Source organism: Bombina bombina, chromosome 1 (assembly GCF_027579735.1).
Source record: "Bombina bombina isolate aBomBom1 chromosome 1, aBomBom1.pri, whole genome shotgun sequence".
Classification (NCBI taxonomy): domain Eukaryota; kingdom Metazoa; phylum Chordata; class Amphibia; order Anura; family Bombinatoridae; genus Bombina; species Bombina bombina.
In genome coordinates this window covers 526,846,898-526,868,689 of record NC_069499.1, presented here as the reverse complement: position 1 = coordinate 526,868,689, position 21,792 = coordinate 526,846,898, and the positions used below count along the sequence as shown (strand labels likewise).

The 21,792-nt window shown below is 38.6% G+C and overlaps 1 protein-coding gene across 1 annotated transcript in view; it reads right to left on the bottom strand.

The window, feature by feature from the left end:
* Positions 1-21,792, bottom strand: part of C1H2orf80 (chromosome 1 C2orf80 homolog) — a 77,267-nt gene that overhangs the window by 14,344 nt on the left and 41,131 nt on the right. The window contains exon 7 of the mRNA XM_053690436.1: positions 11,625-11,712. Within this exon, the coding sequence (XP_053546411.1) occupies positions 11,625-11,712 (88 nt within the window). The remainder of the gene's footprint in view (positions 1-11,624; positions 11,713-21,792) is intronic.

Here is a 21,792-nt window from a genome sequence, read left to right as displayed (position 1 = left end):
ATTTGGTAAATAAGTATGAACTTTGATGCCTAAAGAGCATGCGCGTCTCATGAACGAGCTGCTAGAATAAACAGTGGTATTCTGCATTTAACGTATGCGCTATACAACAGCCTGACATTTCAGTCAATGGGATAAACTCCCCCAGGGGGGAAACGACCATTGGAGGATGAAATCTCAACTCGCCTGTCAATCAATTAGAAAAAATGGTGGACGGAAAAACAGAGGTTATCGGCGGCTGTTAAAAAAGGTAAAAAGCAGCAAAATATATGCATATTAAAATAAAATGATGAATTAAACTATGCCTAATTTTCAAAAATCTATTATATGACGTGACCAAGTTGGGTTAAGTTTACCTTCACTTTAATAAAGTATATTATGATAAAAATAAAATTAAGTCTACATTGGGAATGTATTTGAAGTCATCATGTGTATTATTTATGTGAATAAAATGCATTCTGTCTTTACTTGAAGTATGCAGTGGTAATTTTGTATTTTTTTTTTATTTTATATTTTTTTAAATTCTGTTTTTATTGAGATATTAGGTAAATACAAAACATAACTTTCGTCCATTTACATCTATGAAAGTAGAATATGTATAAAATACATAATATACATAAGGGCCAATATGTGAAATAATTGGTTACATAATATAGCAGTAGGCTTATTAATAAACACAGGTATTTTACCAACACATGAATGTCTAAAAGAGTTGTCTTAAAGGAAATAGTAGACAGATTTTCACCTTAATACAGATATGCTTCTTTATACAACAATAAATGACTGTGTAAAGATGCAATAAAACCTTTTTAATTAAACTATTACCAATCAAATCTATTAATCATCTCAGATCTCTGCCCTTGAGAGAGTAAATGAACTAAGAATAATGGAATCTCATTTTTAATAGAGTTAGGGTTGAATATGTAATAGTAAATGAAAAATTAGGGGGGGGGGAATCTGCAGACCAGAGCTGCACGAATATTTTAGGGATAAGGGGGGGGGGGGGCATGTCCGAGAGGTCTGATAAGTCAGTAAAAGAGAGAGTCTAATTTGGGCGTAATAGGGAATAACTCCTTGTCTAGTGATAGTATAGAATCTAGTGCATAATATTATTAAGATGAAAGCTTATGACCCAGATAGCCAATTCTCCAAAAATGGGGTGATGTTGGGAGGTATTTCCCTCTAAGGTTATATAATAGATGGGATGTATCAGTGTCCAAATGTGAAGATGGGTCTTGTTATATAGGTCCTATGGATCTCAAGAGGCTCGATGTAACTATGATTAATGTTAAACAGTGGGATAAGCCTTAGGGTAGAAAAGGAGGTTAAGTTCTCTAAGGTACAGGGCATGAACCAACATGTAAAGCATGTAGGAATAGAAATATCTGATATCTTAACACCCGTAGCTCAGTAAATACAATGGGAAGATTCAGTATGACCTCTAATTATCCTTTCCATCCTGTGTACCTGTTATATAAAGATTTTAGTTGTGATAAATCCCAATAAGGGCAAATAGTGGGTAAAATAACTCCCGTGTTTTGGCTATATCATTCATTCAGGCTGTAATTTTCTGTCTCGGCCACAGACAGAGCTCTCCATGGGTATAATAGTCATATATATTAGCCGATTATATAGATAAGCCTTACATATTTAAAATATGGGAATCCCAGGATTATGGAAACCTAGGGAGTGTGGTGTTTGTGATAATAAGATAGTTAAGGAGAACTACAATAAAAATCAACCTGGGGTAAGTAATATGGCATTTCACAGTTCTGGTCAAATGATATGGGGCCATGTACTCTAGGAATAGGGTTCAGGTGTGACAGGCAAATATCAAACCTATGTAGTTATAACATAAAAACACAACATTTAAAACTCGGTTAATACATATAAACAGATCTACAGGTCTACAGGTTAGGAAACATTGTAGTATGTGTGCCTATAATCATGGCTATTGTCTGCCATAACATGTAACCAGCTACCCCTAGTTTTGTGCAGGTGATCTACACACTGTTACCCTGCTCCTGTTTTCCTAGATTCCATGTAGGCTTGCCTACAACTTAATTCTAAGCAATAGAGGTTTATACATTAACATTTGTAGGGGAGAGATAACATTAAATCAGGCATTAAATCCTGCTTGGCTTATATATAAGTATATTGGGAGGACTATCACAGTAATATCAGTCTCTACCAAATGTGGAAAACAATATGGGGGTTACATATAAACGGGTATAGAAAAGAAACAACACAACCTCTGCCAAACATATCACTAGAATAGAAAATCAGCCCATACGAGTGTGACATAATTAACTTAAAAATAAGTGAGATCTGTAAGGGGAACTAGACCTTAATCAATAAAAAAAGAAAAGAAAAAAACTGTAAAAAGTAACCTGACAGTGTGGGTTTAAATTCTGTTACACATATAGAACATTGTGAATTTCAAAAAGGTATTTACACACATATCTAGATCTAGCAGAAGCACCCTGGAAGGTCGATAAGTCACAGCACTAGCCTACTCCTATCAGGGGAATAGAGTCAAATGTCCCAAGTAGAAAACCGCCATATGAGCATATAAAAGACTCATATCGGAAATTCTTAGAGGATGCGAGCAGTGATCGGGCAGGAGATACCGCAGAGTTAAAGTCAGCTCTGCAGTACTGTTCCCCGGGTGTAATCAACTGTGCGGGAGCGGTGTCAGCGGGAGACAAGGGAGCTATTGAGGTAGGTGTAGCCAGAGTTCCTGGGGTTCTACCATAAATGTAAAAGTCTCTGCTGAGCTCACTAAGAACGCCCTTACCAGTAATTTCCGATAGAGAACCAGGAGACCAACTGTCCGGTATAAGCTGAGCTCCGTACTGTGTCTCAGTATAAGTGTGAGGTGTGGTCCTTGAAGAGTAATGGAGCACTGTAGTACCTAAGTGAACCTTCGACCAGGGGTATGACACCTCCGTTATGGGTCTCTTTTGTAGCAGTCCCGCCTCCATGACCATCCAAGTGCTTGGGCTTACTATGCCGCCTTTATTCATAATATCCACTCTAGGGTGACTTAATTCTGCTGTGGAGGCTTGTGGCATCGGGGTCTGTAATATCCCATCCGGTATTGCGGTACTGTTCCCAGCTGTTGCCTTATCATCCGTTCTCCGTGCTGTGAGATCGTCGAGTGGCCAGTCGCTCCATTCCTGTGAAGCAGCCTTAAGTGTAGTGTAGCAACAGCCAGACTGTGCTTTCTCGTGATATGGTGCTGTAAGGCAGTTTGCTAGTATCTCCTGCAGGGTAGTCTCTGACTTCATGTGAGCTGTGCTGTTTCTATCTGCTCCTGCCATTGCTTCTTTTAATGTATCAGATATATCTGAAAAGGAATAGTCTAGTTGATGGCTCAGATCTTGCAAGAGAACTTGTAGCATCCCCTTAGTTTCTTCAGTAAATGCCATTGTTTTCCTCTGATTGACAGATTATCACCAGTTAATAGTGATGTTCAGCAAGCCGGGAGATGGCTTCAGAAAACTTGTACATCTAGGCCTTACCGGCCTGGAACAGGTCACAAAATGCAGTAAAATTTATAAGGCTAGGTATTTTCATGAACCACAATCTTTCATGTAAATAGTTGAGCAAAACCCTATCACAGATGTTGATTGATTTTATGTGCTGATAAAACTTTACGGTAAGACTTTCCACAGGAGTGGTTTCCAACCTTCTGTGTACACATTGTAAAAAGACAATTTAAAGGCATTTTAATTTTTTCATCTGCGTCAGCTGCGTTTAAAAAACATTCGGCTAGATTACGAGTTTTGTGTTATGATTGAAAAAGCAGCGTTATGGCTCTTTTTCACTACCGCTGGTATTACGAGTCTTGCAGGTTTAGGGGCACCGCACACTTTTTTGGCCGTAACACAACGTAACTACCTCAGCTTTCAAAAAGTCCTTTTTCAATGGGACTTCCACAGCGCCGGTATTACGAGTCTGCCTGGGAGGGCATAAAGTGAGAGGTACACCCTATACCGTCAAGATCCATACCGTTAACTGAAAGTCAGTAGTTATGAGTTTTACGCTACAAAGCTGTAACATAAAACTCATAACTAAAGTGCTAAAAAGTACACTAACACCCATAAACTACCTATTAACCCCTAAACCGAGGCCCTCCCGCATCGCAAACACTAAAATAAATTTATTAACCTCTAATCTGCTGCTCCGGACATCGCCGCCACTATAATAAACATATTAACCCCTAAAATGCCGCACTCCCGCATCACAAACACTAGTTAAATATTATTAACAACTAATCTGCCGCCCCTAACATCACCGCCACCTACCTACATTTATTAACCCCTAATCTTGCACCCCCAACGTCGCCACCACTATACTAAAGTTATTAACCCCTAAAACTAAGTCTAACCCTAACCCTAACACCCACTAACTTTAATGTAATTAAAATAAATCTAAATAAAACCTACTATTAATAAATAATTCCTATTTAAAACTAAATGCCTATAAAAAAAAACCTAAGCTAGCTACAATATAACTGATAGTTACATTGTATCTAGCTTAGGTTTTACTTTTATTTCACAGGCAAGTTTGTATTTATTTTAACTAGGTAGAATAGTTACTAAATAGTTTTTAACTATTTACTAACTACCTAGCTAAAATAAATACAAATTTACCTGTAAAATAAAACCTAACCTGTCTTACACTAACACCTAACCTTACACTACAATTAAATCAATTACATAAATTAAATACAATTAACTAAATTACAAAAAAACACTAAATTACACAAAATAAAAAAAGAAATTATCAGATATTTAAACTAATTACACCTAATCTAATAACCCTATCAAAATTAAAAAAGCCCCCCCAAAATAAAAAAAAACCTAGCCTAAACTAAACTACCAATAGCCCTTTAAAAAGGCCTTTTGCGGGGCATTGCCCCAAAGAAATCAGCTCTTTTACCTGTAAAAAAAATACAAACAACCCCCCAACAGTAAAACCCACCACCCACACAACCAACCCCCCAAATAAAACCCTAACTAAAAAACCTAAGCTCCCCATTGCCCTGAAAAGGGCATTTGGATGGGCATTGCCCTTAAAAGGGCATTTAGCTCTTTTTCAGCCCAAAAGTCCTAATCTAAAAATAAAACCCACCCAATAAACCCTTAAAAAACCTAACACTAACCCCCGAAGATCCACTTACAGTTTTTGAAGACCCGACATCCATTCTCAACGAAGCCGGCAGAAGTCCTCAATGAAGCGGCAGAAGTCGTCATCCAACCGAGCAGAAGTCTTCATCCAGATGGCATCTTCTATCTTTATCCATCCGGCGCAGAGCGGGTCCATCTTCAAGACATCTGGCGCGGAGCATCCTCTTCTCTTGACGGCTAATGAAGAATGAAGGTTGATTTTTTAAATCAAATTTGTAGTAGTATTGTAGCTGTGTGTGCATGTGCATGCATGTGTACATGTGTGTATGCTAGGGATGGGCGAATGTTTCTAAAAATTCGAAATTTAAAACGAATTTTGATACATTCGTTCGAATCGAATTTCAAATGTTTATATAACATTCTATTTTTGAATTTTCGTTTTCAAATTTTTCAATAAAATTCGAAAATATTCGTTTGAATAATAGAATGTTTAGCTATGTATTCATTCAATTTCAAAATGTAATATTCGAATTCGAATGTGACATTCGAATTCGAATGTGATATTCAAAATGGAAATAGTATTTCTAGTCTACAACTGTGTTTAATAAATGTAATAATTGAATTTGAATGCTACATTCGAATTCGAATGTCACATTCGAAATTGAAATAGTATTTCTAGTCTAATACTGTGTTTTAAATGTGATATTCGATTCGAATGTGATATTCGATTCGAATGTGATATTTGATTTGAATGTGACATTCAAATTTGAAATAGTATTTCTAGTCTAATACAGTGTTTTATAAATGTAATATTCAAATTCGAATGTGACATTCGAAATAATGTTTCTAGTCTACAATTGTGTTTTATAAATGTAATATTCGAATTTGAATGTGATATTTGAATGTAACATTCGAATTTGAATGTGATATTCGAATTCGAATGTGACAGTCGAATTCGAATGTGACATTCGAAAACTGTAAATAACATTCGAAAATTGAATTTTTAAGAATATTCGTTGTTATCAACATTCTATTATGTAAATCGAATTTCTACAATAACATTCGTTCTAACATTCGAATTCGGATATAAACACATTCACCCATCCCTAGTGTATGCATGCATGTGTGTGTCTCTATGTGCATGCATATGAATGTGCATATGTTGATATGTGTGTGTATTAATGTGTATGCATGTGTGTGTCTTTGTGCGCATGATTATGTAGGTGCATGTATGTATATGCGTGTATGTATGAATGTGTATGCAATTGTGTGTGTTTATGTATATGCATGTATGTATGTGTGTATAAATGTGTATGCATATGTGTCTGTGTATGTAATTTGGAATTGTGTAGTATTTTAGTTGTGTGTGCATGTGCATGCATGTGTATGTATGTGTGTGTCTCTGTGTGCATGTATATGTATGTGCATGTATGTATATGTGGGTTATGAATGTGTATGCATATGTGTATGTCTGTGTGTATTTGTGCATTGTGTGTGTCTTAGTGTGCATGCTTATGTAGGTGCATGTGTGAATCAATGTGTATGCATATGTGTGTGTTTATGCATGTGGATGGATGGATGTGTGTATGAATGTGTATGCACGTGTGTGTGTGTATGTGCATGTGTTTTTAACTTTGTGCATGTGTATGTATACATAGGTATGTATATGTCTGTATGTATGAATGTGTATGAATGTGTATGCATATGTGTGTGTGTCTGTGCATGTCTATGATTATGTATATGTGTGTGTGCCTGTGCATGTGTATGATTATGTATCAGTACTGTTCCTTAATTTTTCTAAAACAGCCACATTAAAAGCACAAACTTTTTTTTTTTATTGCTGATTTAATTTTTTTGTAATTTAATTTTAAATTGTGTAGTGTTCTATACACTTTCAGTAATTGCTGGTCTATGTGATTTAACAAATCAAAGACCATTGAGTCAGAGTTTAGATCCTGCTTCACATGTGTATAAATAGTCTAATCTATGGTCTGTTATGGTTCTATAACTTACAAAGGCTGCCAGCCCATGGATCTGATCTAAAGTATAATATGGGCATAAAAGTAAGGCCTGTTGATGGCACTTACCAGTTACCTAGGAGCAGCCTCTTTTAGCCTGATCATGCTTTTCACAGAGGATAACTTTCCTGAAGTTTATCAGTCTAATCCCCCTAGTAAGGTCAGTCCAGCCCCTGGAATACCAGGCAATCCTCCACTGAACAAAAAACATGGAAAACACAGACAATTGTTTTGGTCATGTCAGGGAGCAGGGCTACCCTGTGTGCAGGAGGTGAAACCTAATAGCGAAGAGCAAGTAATCCAAGGCAAGGTACATATAAGGAAGATCCAAAAGGCATAGTCAGGGTAATATAGGTCAGTCCAGGTAGAAAGTATTATAAACAAGAGTTAGGCCAAAGGTCAAAACCAGGAAGTCAAATAGTAGGTAGGGAATCAGGACAAGGTACAACGCTTAGCTATGCAGGTAAACTGGCAGAATAACTCAGCAATAAGCCAGGGCTCAGCCCAGAATTTAAACCTAACAAGGCCCAGGAATGCCCCCCCCCCCCCGTATCCAGGGCAACGAAAGCCTCAGATACCAAGTACCCAATGAGAAGGCAGAGAAGAGGGAGGCGTGTCACTAAGATTCCTCACATTTATGGGAAGCAGCTGAAACAATCTTCCACGCGCCCGTGCGCACATCCACGCGCATGCGAGCACCTGCCCAAAGGTGCAACCGTACTGCCAGGCGCTATCACAACCGTAGAATAAACCTGTTATGCCGCCCTCCGCCTTACTCATCGGCGAACAGGTAGGAATGCACCCCTGGTCCCATGACAGGTCATCTGTGTGCATAATCAGTGAGGTGCAGCCATATCCCTCTAAGCACCTTGGACAAGGATTCCACAGCTGGTTTCCCCCATCACACATAAGGAGACTTCACCAGGGTCATAATACAAATGTATACAGAATGAGAAGCTTTCTACAAGGAAGGAACAACAGCTTGGTAGCTTGTTCAATGGTAAGTTACCACCTCTTTTAGCCCAATTGAGCTTTTCACAGAGGAAAGTTTTCTTGAAGTATATCAGTCTAATCCCGCCTAGTAAGGTCAGTCAGCGCCAAAATACCAGGCAATCATCCACTGGACAAGGAACATGGCAGATAAGTCCACTCACAACCCACCTACCGCTTTCCTCTAATTATCCAGTAATTTTATGGAAGATAGCTGTGACTCTAGGGGAGAACATATTCCTCAAACAAAGACTATTATTATTATTAGTCTTTTGTCTGCTGAAATACTCTCCCCAATAATTGTAAAGAGCAAATTTATCAACCCTTGTAGATATATTTCCCTACTTTATTGATTTTCTTATATGTAGTACAGCAATGCAATTTGACTCTTCAGTTGTTTAGATGTTGGTGAGTTTTTAAAATAACTGATAAAGCGGACCATTCGTTTTATACTTAGTTATTGTGAGGTAGGTAAATTGGTTATTTTGTTGCTTTTTAAATTGTCTTTAAAAATACAGAGATTCAGACTGTGCAAGCAACAGATTGATGATAACTAGTAATCTTCATATGATGGTAGCTGAGATTTTTTTTCTCAGTTTTGTATTTAGGGCTAGACATTTGAACCAGTTTTTAACATTTAGCGCTAGATTACAAGTGGCGCAATAAAGTTAGAGTATTAGATGTATTACAAGTTGAAAGTAAATGCGCACCGCTGAGCGCAATCTAAATTTGCGATTGACTGCTTAGCACGACGCAAGACTGAGCGCAAATTATGTAGCCACCCTTAAAGGGACAGTATACACCAATTTTAATTTAACTGCTTGTAATAGACACTACTATAAAGAATAATATGCACAGATACTGATCTAAAAATCCAGTATAAAACCATTGAAAAACTTAAAAGCTCCCAGTTTAGCTCTGTTGAAAAGATTAGCTGGAACACCCACTGCAAGTGGGCAATAGTAGACACCCCCTCCCTTCCTCTGCATATGAAAAGACTCTTTACACAAACAGGAGCAACCTGGTGTAGGTATACATCAGTATTCTCCTAAAACTTTGGGGCTTGGTTAGGAGTCTGAAAATCAGTGCAATGTTATTTAAAAATAAGCAAAACTATACTTTTTTTAAAAATAAAAAAAAAGCTGTATAGGCTATATAAATGTATCCTCTACAAAACATTTATGCAAAGAAAAATCTATTCTATAATGTTCCTTAAATCTAAATACAGCACATGTATATAAATAGTAGTCACCCTTAATCTAAATACAGTGAATGTATACAATTAGTAGCTGCCCTTAATCTAAATACAGCACATGTATACGATTAGTAGCCGCCCTTAATCTAAATACAGCACATGTATACAATTAGTTACCACCCTTAATCTAAATACAGCACATGTATACAATTAGTAGCCGCCCTTAATCTAAATACAGCACATGTATACAATTAGTTGCCACCCTTAATCTACATACAGTACATGTATACAATTAGTTGCCACCCTTAATATAAATACAGCACATGTATACAATTAGTAGCAGCCCTTTATCCAAATACAGCACATGTATACAATTAGTAGCCACCCTTAATCTAAATACAGCACATGTATACAATTAGTTGCCACCCTTAATCTAAATACAATACAACACAAGTATACAATTAGTAGCCGCCCTTAATCTAAATACAGCACATGTATACAATTAGTTGCCACCCTTAATCTAAATACAATACAACACATGTATACAATTAGTAGCCGCCCTTAATCTAAATACAGCACATGTATACAATTAGTTGCCACTCTTAATCTAAATACAGCACATGTATACAATTAGTTGCCACCCTTAATCTAAATACAGAACATGTATACAATTAGTTGCCACCCTTAATATAAATACAGCACATGTATACAATTAGTAGCAGCCCTTAATCTAAATACAGCACATGTATACAATTAGTAGCCACCCTTAATCTAAATACAGCACATGTATACAATTAGTTGCCACCCTTAATCTAAATACAGCACATGTATACAATTAGTTGCCACCCTTAATCTAAATACAGCACATGTATATATACAATTAGTAGCCACCCTTAATCTAAATACAGCACATGTATATATACAATTAGTTGCCACCCTTAATATAAATACAGCACATGTATACAATTAGTTGCCACCCTTAATATAAATACAGCACATGTATACAATTAGTAGCCACCCTTAATCAAAATACAGCACATGTATACAATTAGTTGCCACCCTTAATCTAAATACAGCACATGTATACAATTAGTAGCCACCCTTAATCTAAATACAGCAGATGTATATATACAATTAGTAGCCACCCTTAATCTAAATACAGCACATGTATACAATTAGTAGCAGCCCTTAATCTAAATACAGCACATGTCTACAATTAGTTGCCACCCTTAATCTAAATACAGCACATGTATACAATTAGCAGCCACCCTTAATCTAAATACAGCACATGTATACAATTAGTAGCAGCCCTTAATCTAAATACAGCACATGTATACAATTAGTTGCCACCCTTAATCTAAATACAGCACATGTATATATACAATTAGTAGCCACCCTTAATCTAAATACAGCACATGTATACAATTAGTAGCCACCCTTAATCTAAATACAGCACATGTATATATACAAATTAGTTGCCACCCTTAATATAAATACAGCACATGTATACAATTAGTTGCCACCCTTAATATAAATACAGCACATGTATATAATTAGTTGCCACCCTTAATATAAATACAGCACATGTATACAATTGCTAGCCATCCTTAATATAAATACAGCACATGTATGTATACAATTAACTGCCGTCCTTAATATAAATACAGCACATGTATACAATTAGTAGCAGCCCTTAATCTAAATACAACACGTATACAATTAGTAGCCGCCCTTAATTCAGTTATATTACAATAATGCTGCAGATTTGGTTAAAATGAATCTGTTAAAAAAGAAAATTGCAGTTATCTGATTATTTAGAGGACCACGCAATGCAGTAGAATTGCATAATTAACAAATGCATAATAAAAAGACAATGACTTAATATTCTACTCTGAATTTCAAATAAGCAGTTCATTGTTTTCTAAAAAAATGTATTTATTTTTATTTTACGCCCCCCTGTGTCATGTTACAGACATCAGCCAATCACAGACTAGTATACATATACCCTGTGAGCTTGTGCACACGCTCAGTAGGATCTTGTTCCCAAAAAAGTGTGAATATAAATATACTGTGCAAAATTTGATAATGGAAGTAAATTGGAAAGTATCTTAAAACTGCTGCTCTATCTGAATCATAAAAGTTTATTTTGACTTGAGTGTCCCTTTAAATATTCATTATTTAAGCTATTTTATGATGAGGTAAATATCTTCATGTTGAACAGATTGTTTAGTATGGGGTATTATGACAGTTATGGTAGGTCAGTTTGATGGACTGCAGTGGAATACTTACGGTGCTTCCAAGCATGCTCTGCCGCCTGGTGTGCTGTCAGCATGGCAAAGGGATGCAATGAGAGATTAAACGGCTGTGTCCTATGACTCTGGAAACAAATTATATTTAATAATTAATTTAAGAAATTAATTAGAATGAATCATTTTAATATACCAGAGAAAGGCACATATTGTACATATACATTTTGTTAGCATTATATTTTCCCAAGACATCCTGCTCCTACACAGTTTTGTGTAGAGCTATTTTAAAGTTCTGTGCATTATATATGCAGTTGAAGGTTTTATATTACATTAGTTTTGTTTTTGTGTTTGTTTTCGTAGAATGCCAGAATTCCAATATAGGCGATTTAAGGGAAACTAACAATATAAATGTGCTCCTATTAAAGGGATAGTAAACACCAAAATTGTTATTGTTTAAAAACATAGATAATCCCTTTATTTACCATTTCCCCGTTTTGCATAACCAACACTATTATAGAAATATACTTTTTACCTCTGTAATAGCCTTGTATCTAAGCTTCTGCAGACTGCCTCCTTATCTCAGATCTTTTGATAGACTTGAATTTCAGGCAATTAGTGCTGACACTTAAATAACTTCACGTGCGTGAGCACAGTGTTATCTATATGAAACACATGGACTAACGTCATCTAGCTGTGAAAAACTGTCAAATGCATTCAGATGAAAGGTCGGCCTTCAAGGGCTAAGAAATTAGCATATGAACCTACCTAGATTTAGCTTTTAACTAAGAATAACAAGAGAACAAAGCAAATTTGATGATAAAAGTAAATTAGAAAGTTGTTTAAGATTACACACCCTATCTGAATAATGAAAATTTAATTTGGACTTTACTATCCCTTTAAACAAATATCTACTATTTATTTTATCACATGAATCATATTTACTAATATGTGAAGATGTGTCTGTCCAGTAAGGCTGCCCAAGCCTTAGGGAATATAATCTACAACAGCATTCTCTGTTAGCGGTAAATGTTTAATTTACATTTATTCTCTAAAAAAGGTTTTTAGGTGATTACTTGTGATGCCATTTATTGTTTTTCAGGCTGTTCCTCATGACTGATGGCAAAATTGTATTTTCCTGACCATATATATATAGACACTTGTTCTAGAGCAGGGGTGTCAAACTCAAATTCATCGTGGGCCGCATCAGCAGTTTGGTCACCCTCAAAGGGCCGGTTGTATCTGTAGGACTATGTGTCCACTCTTTATTATCATAAATTATTGTCACTGCATTCAATTATTACTGTTAATAATAAGAATAATGGCAAGTAGATATTCAAATGTACAATTATTGTACAATTTATTGAAAAATTATTTTTGGTAACAGACAGTAATTTTTTTTTTTTTAAAACATACAAATATTGCCAAACACTGTTTATTACACATATGGCAAACACAAGGCATTAACTTTTTTTTAACTTTTCTGACTAGATGGATGACATCGTTTTCCTGAGGTCAGTCCATCGATGTCTGGCGTTAGGTCTTGTGCTGTAGCAATCCGCAAAACGGCATGGTACCAAAGTGAATCGGCTGATTGATGAATTCAATCGACGCTTTTCTGACTTTAAAGAACAGAACTTAAACTTTACCGGCTTTGATAACCTCCATGCTGTTTTGCGGATTGCTACAGCACAAGAGCACTCTGATACGTTATACCACTGTAAAGTGACACGGAAGTGGTCAGTATATCCAAAGTTTACCGCTCAGACTTTTAAGCAGAATAATAAGCAGACCCCCCCTAATAAGCAGACCCCCCTCCCCTCCACATACATCATATGTACTTACAGTACAGGAGAGAAGGGTTCAGGCAGCCGTTGGATCTGTCACATCACAGGATGGCATGCGCTCAATATAAAAACAAGTGGAGGTTTCCTGAATGCATGTAAAGTGGAGGTTTCCTGTGTAGAACGGCCGGCGCCGCTAGAGGGCTTGCTTGTAGGCTGCCACGCATGCGCTGAAGAGGCGGCTTTCTTGTGTCAAAAAAAAAAAAAAGCGAGAATAAAAGGTGAAGGCTGGTGGCTGGCGGCGGCTACACAGGCCACATGACGAGGTCTGGCGGGCCGGATTCGGCCCGCGGGCCTTGTGTTTGACACCCGTGTTCTAGAGGGTTAGCCCAAAAAATCAATACAATTCTAAATATGATAATCCTTGTTTGATTAAGGTAAAAGTAGCAATTTCTTAAACTATTATACATTTACTAAATAACAAAAAAGATAGAAGGTGCAGGGGCTGTATCTCTTTTTTAGGTAAATAGTCCATAGATCCAAGAAACACCTAATTTAAAAAAGAAACTACTAATTTCAAATGAGGAGTCCAACTGTACAGAAATAAATATTTGTGGGCAAGAAAATTGATGACAAATTGGCTCATATAAACCAAGCAAAGCTCTCAGGACTGCACTCTCCATGAAATACACAGACTCACTAATGAGATGCCCTCTAAGATATTTATTGCTGGCAAATGTTTCAAAATGGCACAAATCTAGGCTTTGTAAAGCACACAGAATGTCACACAAAGAAATGAATTCTGTACATTTACAGTTAAAATGATACGGGTACAAAACCCTTTTATACACATTCGGCCGGGATTACTAGTTTTGCTTTACGAGGGGTGCGGTGTTAATTTGCACGTTATTGTCACCGCTCACTTACTTACAGCGCTGGTATTACAGGTTTTCATAAATCCGGCGTTAACAGGCAAGAAGTGAGCGTAGAGCTATATTGAGCTCCACACAGCACTCCAGCGCTGCTTAAGTCAGCGGTGAGCTGGTTGTACGTGCTCGTGCACGATTTCCCCATAGACATCAATGGGGAGAGCCGGCAGAGAAAAAGTCTAACACCTGCAAAAAAGCAGCGTAAAGCTCAGTAACGCAGCCCCATTGATTCCTATGGGGAAACACATTTTATGTTTACACCTAACACCCTAACATGAACCTTGTGTCTAAACACCCCTAATCTTACACTTATTAACCCCTAATCTGCTGCCCCTGACATCGCCGCCACCTACATTATACTTATTAACCCCTAATCTGCCGCTCCGGACACCGCCGCCACCTACATTATACTTATGAACCCCTAATCTGCTGCCCCCAACATCGCCAACACCTACATTATATTTATTAACCCTTAATCTGCTTCCCACAACATTGCCAACACCTACATAATGTTATTAACCCCTAATCTGCCACCCCCAACGTCGCCGCCACTATAATAAAAATATTAACCCCTAAACCGCCATACTCCCACATCGCAAACACTAGTTAAATATCATTAACCCCTAATCTGCTACCCCTAACATCGCCGCCACCTACCTACATTTATTAACCCCTAATCTGCTGCCCCCAATGTCGCCGCCACTATATTATATTTATTAACCCCTAAATCTAAGTCTAACCCTAACACCCCCTAACTTAAATATAATTTAAATAAATCTAAGTAAAAATTACTATCATTACCTAAATAATTCCTATTTAAAGCTAAATACTTACCTATAAAATAAACCCTAAACTAGCTACAATATAACTAATAGTTACATAGTAGCTAGCTTAGGGTTTATTTTTATTTTACAGGCAAGTTTGTATTTATTTTAACTAGGTAGAATAGTTACTAAATAGTTATTAACTATTTAATAACTACCTAGCTAAAATAAATACACATTTACCTGTAAAATAAAACCTAACCTAAGTTACACTAACACCTACCACTAAACTACAATTAAATAAATTACCTAAATTAAATACAATTAACTAAATTAAATAAAAGTAGCTAAATTACAAACAAAAAAAACACTACATTACAGAAAATAAAAAACAAATTACAAGATCTTTAAACTAATTACACCTAATCTAATAGCCCTATCAAAATAAAAAGAGCCCACCCAAAATAAAAAAACCCTAGCCTAAACTAAACTACCAATAGCCCTTAAAAGGGCCTTTTGCGGGGCATTGCCCCAAAGAAATCAGTTCTTTTACCTGTAAAAAAAAATACAAACAACCCCCCAACAGTAAAACCCACCACCCGCACAACCAACTTCCCAAATAAAACCCTAACTAAAAAAAACTAAGCTCCCCATTGCCCTGAAAAGGGCATTTGGATGGGCATTGCTCTATTGTGGCCCAAAGCCCTAACCTAAAAAAAAAACCCCACCCAATACACCCTTAAAAATCCTAACACTAACCCCCGAAGATCCACTTACCAGGAGAAGTCTTCATCCAAGCGGCAAGATGTCCTCAATGAAGCCAGCAGAAGTGGTCCTCCAGACGGGCAGAAGTGGTCCTACAGACGGGCAGAAGTCTTCACCCAGATGGCATCTTCTATCTTCATCCTTCCGACGCGGAGTGGCTCCATCTTCAAGACATCTGGCACGGAGCATCCTCTTCAATCGACGTCTTCTTCTGGAATGAAGGTACCTTTAAGTGACGTCATCCAAGATGGCGTCCCTTAGATTTCGATTGGCTGATAGAATTCTATCAGCCAATCGGAATTAAGGTTGAAAAAATCCTATTGGCTGATGCAATCAGCCAATAGGATTGAACTTCAATCCTATTGGCTGATCCAATCAGCCAATAGGATTGAGCTTGCATTCTATTGGCTGTTCCAATCAGAAAAAAAGACTATACGCAATTTGCGTAAATTGATTTGCGGTAAGGCCAAAAAAGGGTGCGGTGCCCCTAAATCTGCAAGACTCGTAATACCAGCGGGAGTAAAAAAGCAGCGTTATGAGGCTTAACGCTGCTTTTTTACTCATAACGCAAGACTCGAAATCTAGCCGTTAGTTTGGGACAGCTGTACAGCTTTAAAGTGGGGCAGCTTGGAGAGGGTATGGGACCAAGTGTAAACAATATCTTATGTCCTGGAATATTTGCATATCATAATACAGCTTATACATGTAACCTAAATATAGTTTTATATCACTTGTTAATACTAGAGTGTAAATAGTACCATCAGAAAGATAGTAAGGTATTGTAATCAGAAGGTAATAATTGTTGTTTTAAATAAATATAGACTAGTATTTGCACTTCACTTTAAAAAGGTGTGCATAATATAATTAAAAAAAAAAAAAAAATAGTAACAGGCATCATAAACATGAATGTAATACCTTATTATAAATACCTTAATATTTTCTGCTTACTATCTTTCTCCACCAATAAGAGATGGCATATTTCAGTCAATCATAGTGATTCACTTTTGCAGGCACAGAAGATTGTTAGACATGTGAATTTGTAAGTTTCTTTCTCCTCTGAATGCAGAAGAAGGCGACTCTTCGTGACACTCAGTTATTTTTATTGCCCCATTTATTCTTGCACAACAGCAACACACTAAAATGTGTCCAAATTCAGATTTTAGTGCACTGCCATTTAACAAGAATAAATGTGGTAACGAAAATAGCTGAGCGGCACAAAGAGTCGCCACCTTTGGCATTCGGAGGAGAAGGAAACCTCCAAATGAACTTGTCTAATTGTGACAATAGCTGGGAAAAGCAGTCATTTTTAATCATTTTATTTTTTAAAAACAGTTTGGATTTCTAATTCCAGATTTTGGAAATCCAGGTTTGGGGATTTGTACATTTACTTATCTATTAGAAACGTGCATACAACATTTCAGGGGCAACTAATAAATGGAGCATGTAGAACTTAAAATGTTGTGTGTTTTACAGGTGGTTAGACCTGAATGCTCTCCATAAACTCCAGGAGAATAAACTCAGAGGCAATATTTTAACCATGATATTTTAATGCAATTATTTTATACATTTTACGTAGTAAATATCAAAACAGAAACTCCATTTTACATTTTGTATTTGCATGTAAATAACTGTTTATCACAAGATGAGATTTTAAAATAATTCTAGATTATCAAGCCAGGGTATTCTAGGGCTCCTTTTGCTGTTATCGTCACAAGAACAAGACTAGAAGGACCAATTCATGATGATCATGCAAATAAATCCAACAATAGTTATTAAAAGAAAAATACCCAGTTACATTTTTCTGGAGACTGCAATATAATTTTAATATGTAGTTTTACTACCATATATATATATGTATGTATATATATATATACACATTTCATCACTTCTCACCACTACATATGGAGAAGGCTTAAGGCTCATTTTGGGCCGAGGCTCTCTGATCTAAGTAGCTCTCTGTTACAAGTAGCAAGAGTTAGCACACTGGACCAATATTCACGATTCTAATCCTATTTCATCTCATCACTCTACAGGTATGTCTCTCTGCTTCTGCCTAACTGACTGCTTTTAAACGCCCCTTTAATTTCTGCTAGACCCCTCTGGTATGTCTCCCTGTTTCTGCCTAACTGACTGCTTTTAAACGCCCCTTTCATTTCTGCTAGACTCCTCTGGTAACCATTTCCTCTGTCTCCATTTTGTCTACCTGTAATCATTTTATCTTATATTGTCTAAAACTTATTCAGCCTTTCACCCCACCCCCTCCCTAATTTGCAAGTGTGTAATTCCTGCTAGCTAAAACTGTCTGTAACAGCTGGCTAGAATCATTTCATCACTTCTCACCACTACATATGGAGAAGGCTTAAGGCTCATTTTGGGCCGAGGCTCTCTGATCTAAGTAGCTCTCTGTTACAAGTAGCAAGAGTTAGCACACTGGAGTTAGAAACTGGAGGTTGAAACTGCAGATCAACTAACAGGTAAACTTAATAACTATACTTCTACACAATGCTCTCTATGCCTTTCCTGCTCTCTCTGTCTTCCCTTCTCCTAAAAATCACTGCATGTCCCTACAACAACAATCCCCACACTATCCATATCTCCCCCTCCCTTCTCTCATCCCCTATGCTGTCCTCTCATGAACTACTTTGTTTCCTTAGAAACACTTCCCCCTCTAACTCTCCTGTGTCTAATCATTCCCGCTCCTACAAATCTCACTCTCACCTTCTGTCTCTCTCACTGCTACTACTGCTTGCTGCTGGTGATGTCTCTCCTAACCCTGGCCCTGCAACAATCGCCACACTTTTACACTCTTGCTCCATCTCCCACTGCAAAAATCCTAGGTCACGCAATACCAACAATCTCATCTCAATTAACACACAGCGCCTAACCCCTCCCTTTTCTTGTGCCCTCTGGAATGCTCGCTCCGTCTGTTCACGACCTGTTTGTTTCCAACGCTTTCAACCTCTTAGCTATTACTGAAACCTGGCTATCTTCCTCTGACACTGCTTCCATTGCTGCTCTCACACACGGTGGTCTTCACTTTAGCCACACACCTAGGCCAGGTGAGAGACATGGTGGCGGTGTTGGCATCTTACTTTCCCCCTCCTGTTCCTATCAGTACCTATCCCCATTTCCATCTCTCTCCTTTTCTTCCTTTAAAGTCCACTGCATTCGCCTGTTCTCCCCTCTCTCTCTCTGAGTGGCAGTTATCGCCCCCCTGGACCAACTTCCCAATTCCTTGACAACTTTGCTGCCTGGCTTCCTTACTTTCTCTCCACAAATACACCTGCTCTAATCCTAGTATACTTCAACATCCCCATTGACAACCCATCTGCCCCTGCTGCCTCTAAACTTCTCTCACTCACTAACTCCTTCGGACTCTCACAATCCACCCTATTCCCTACCCACCGCGATGGACACTCGATTGATCTGGTATTCTCCTATCTCTGCTCTCTCTCTACTGTTGCATGTCACCCATTTCCCATCTCAGACCACCATCTGCTCACCTTTAATCCTAATATAGATACTAAACCTACTTCCCCCTCGCGCCCCCGCACCAGCAGAAAACTGCACACTGTGGACGCTCCCCAACTCTCCAATCTTATTCAACTACGCCTCCCCCACACTTCCACGATATCCTGCCCTGACCTTGCTATAACCCACTATAACAATACTCTCTCTTCTGCACTTGACACTCTCGCTCCACCCCAACCTCGCAAAGCCCCACTTCGTCAGCTCCAACCCTGGCACTCCCAACAAACTCGTCACCTACAAAAATGCTCCCGCACTGCTGAGCGTGTCTGGAGGAAATCCCGCTCTGAACATGATTTTATGCACTATAAGTTCATTCTCTACTCTTACACCTCTGCCCTTCGCTTAGCTAAGCAAACCTACTTCTCCTCTCTTATATCCACTCACTCCTCAAACCCTAAAAGAACCTTCTCTATTTTCAACTCTCTCCTCTACCCACCTGCACCACCCCCCTCATCTGCATTCAGTGCTCAAGACCTTGCTGACTATTTTCTCAATAAAACACTTGCAATCCGAGGAAACATCCCAAACACAAACCTGCAACTCCCAACTCCGCTCCCAGTCAACCCCTCTGCCACTCTCTGCACCCTCCTCCCAACCACTGAGAGTGAAGTGCTTCCCTTTTGTCTTCCTCACACCTCTCTACTTGCCCAACTTGACCCTATCCTTCACATCTAATCCCTCCTCTGTCTACCACCCTCACTCCGGCTCTTATTCACATATTTAACCTATCCCTTTTTACCGGCTCATTCCCTGCCTCCTTCAAACATGCGAAGTCACCCCCATACTCAAAAAACCCTCCCTTGACCCTCAACTCCCCTGCAAACTACCGCCCCATATCACCGCTCCCACTAGCTTCAAAACTCCTTGAAAAACTAGTTTTCAATCGCCTAAACCCACTTCCTGTCCTCGAACTCATTGCTCGACCCCCATGCAATCTGGCTTCCGTCCCCAACACTCAACTGAAACTGCCCTCACCAAGGTTACTAACGATCTCCTTTCTGCTAAAAACAAAGGCTACTACTCTATACTCATCTTACTTGACCTATCTGCTGCCTTTGACATTGTTGACCATCGCCTTCTCCTACGGTCTCTCAGTTCTCTTGGTCTCTGTGACACTGCCCTCTCCTGGATTCACTCTTATCTCTCTAACAGATCCTTCTCAGTCTCTTTTGCTGGTGACTCCTCCTCTCTATTGTCCCTGTCTGTTGGAGTACCTCAAGGCTCTGTCCTGGGTCCTCTACTCTTCTCTATCTACACTTCTTCACTGGGGTAAACTTATCAACAGCTATGGGCTTCAGCTATCACCTCTATGCTGATGATACCCAGATCTACCTTTCCACCCCTGCACTCTCTCCTTCTGTCAACTCTCACATCAGCGACTGCTTATCTGGCATTTCCTCCTGGATGGTCTCTCACCACCTAAAAATAAATATGTCCAAGACCGAACTACTTCTAATTCCCCCCTTTAGCTCCACTCCAATCTCTAATTTTTCTATCACTGTTGGCGGCACCACTATCTCCCCATCACCCCAAGTCCGCTGCCTCGGAGTCACGCTTGACTCAAATCTGTCCTTCATTCCCCACATCCAACTGCTCTCTTCATCCTGCCGCAACCACCTACGCAATATCTCTAAAATTCACCCGTTTCTGAGTGCTGAAACTACCAAACAGCTCAATTTCCCGACTTGACTACTGTAACAACTTACTAACTGGCCTCCCTCTCTCCCGCCTCTCTCCCCTCCAATCCATCCTAAATGCATCTGCCAGACTAATCCACCTCTCTCGACGCTCTGTTTCTGCTGCGCCTCTCTGTGAGTCCCTTCACTGGCTCCCCATTCACAACAGAGTTAAATTCAAAATTCTCACCCTGACCTACAAAGCCCTCACCAATGCTGCCCCACCCTACCTGTCCTCACTCATCAACAAATATACTCCTGCCCGTCCCCTAAGATCCAACAACGACCTGCTTCTTGCGTCCTCTACCATCACCTCCTCTCATTCTAGACTACAGGACTTCTCTCGTGCGACACCAACCCTCTAGAACGCACTTCCTCGAGATGTAAGACTTGCCCCTAACCTCTCCTCCTTTAAACATTCCCTAAAGACCTTTCTGTTCAGGGAAGCTTATCACCCGACTTATTAACAAACTAACTTCAATTAACTAACAGTTGCCCTCTATCTCCTCACTAATATCATTCTCACACTCTGCAGTCCCCACCTCCTGTTCCAATCCTCCTACCCATCTAGATTGTAAGTTCCCACGGAACAGGGCCCTCAATTCCCCTGTATTTGTCTGTAAAATGTTGTGTCTTATCGTATTGTTTCTCCACTGTACTGTTATCCTTGTACCCATGGGCAGCGCTGCGGAATCTGTTGGCGCTTTATAAATAAAGAATAATATATATATATATATATATATATATATATATATATATATA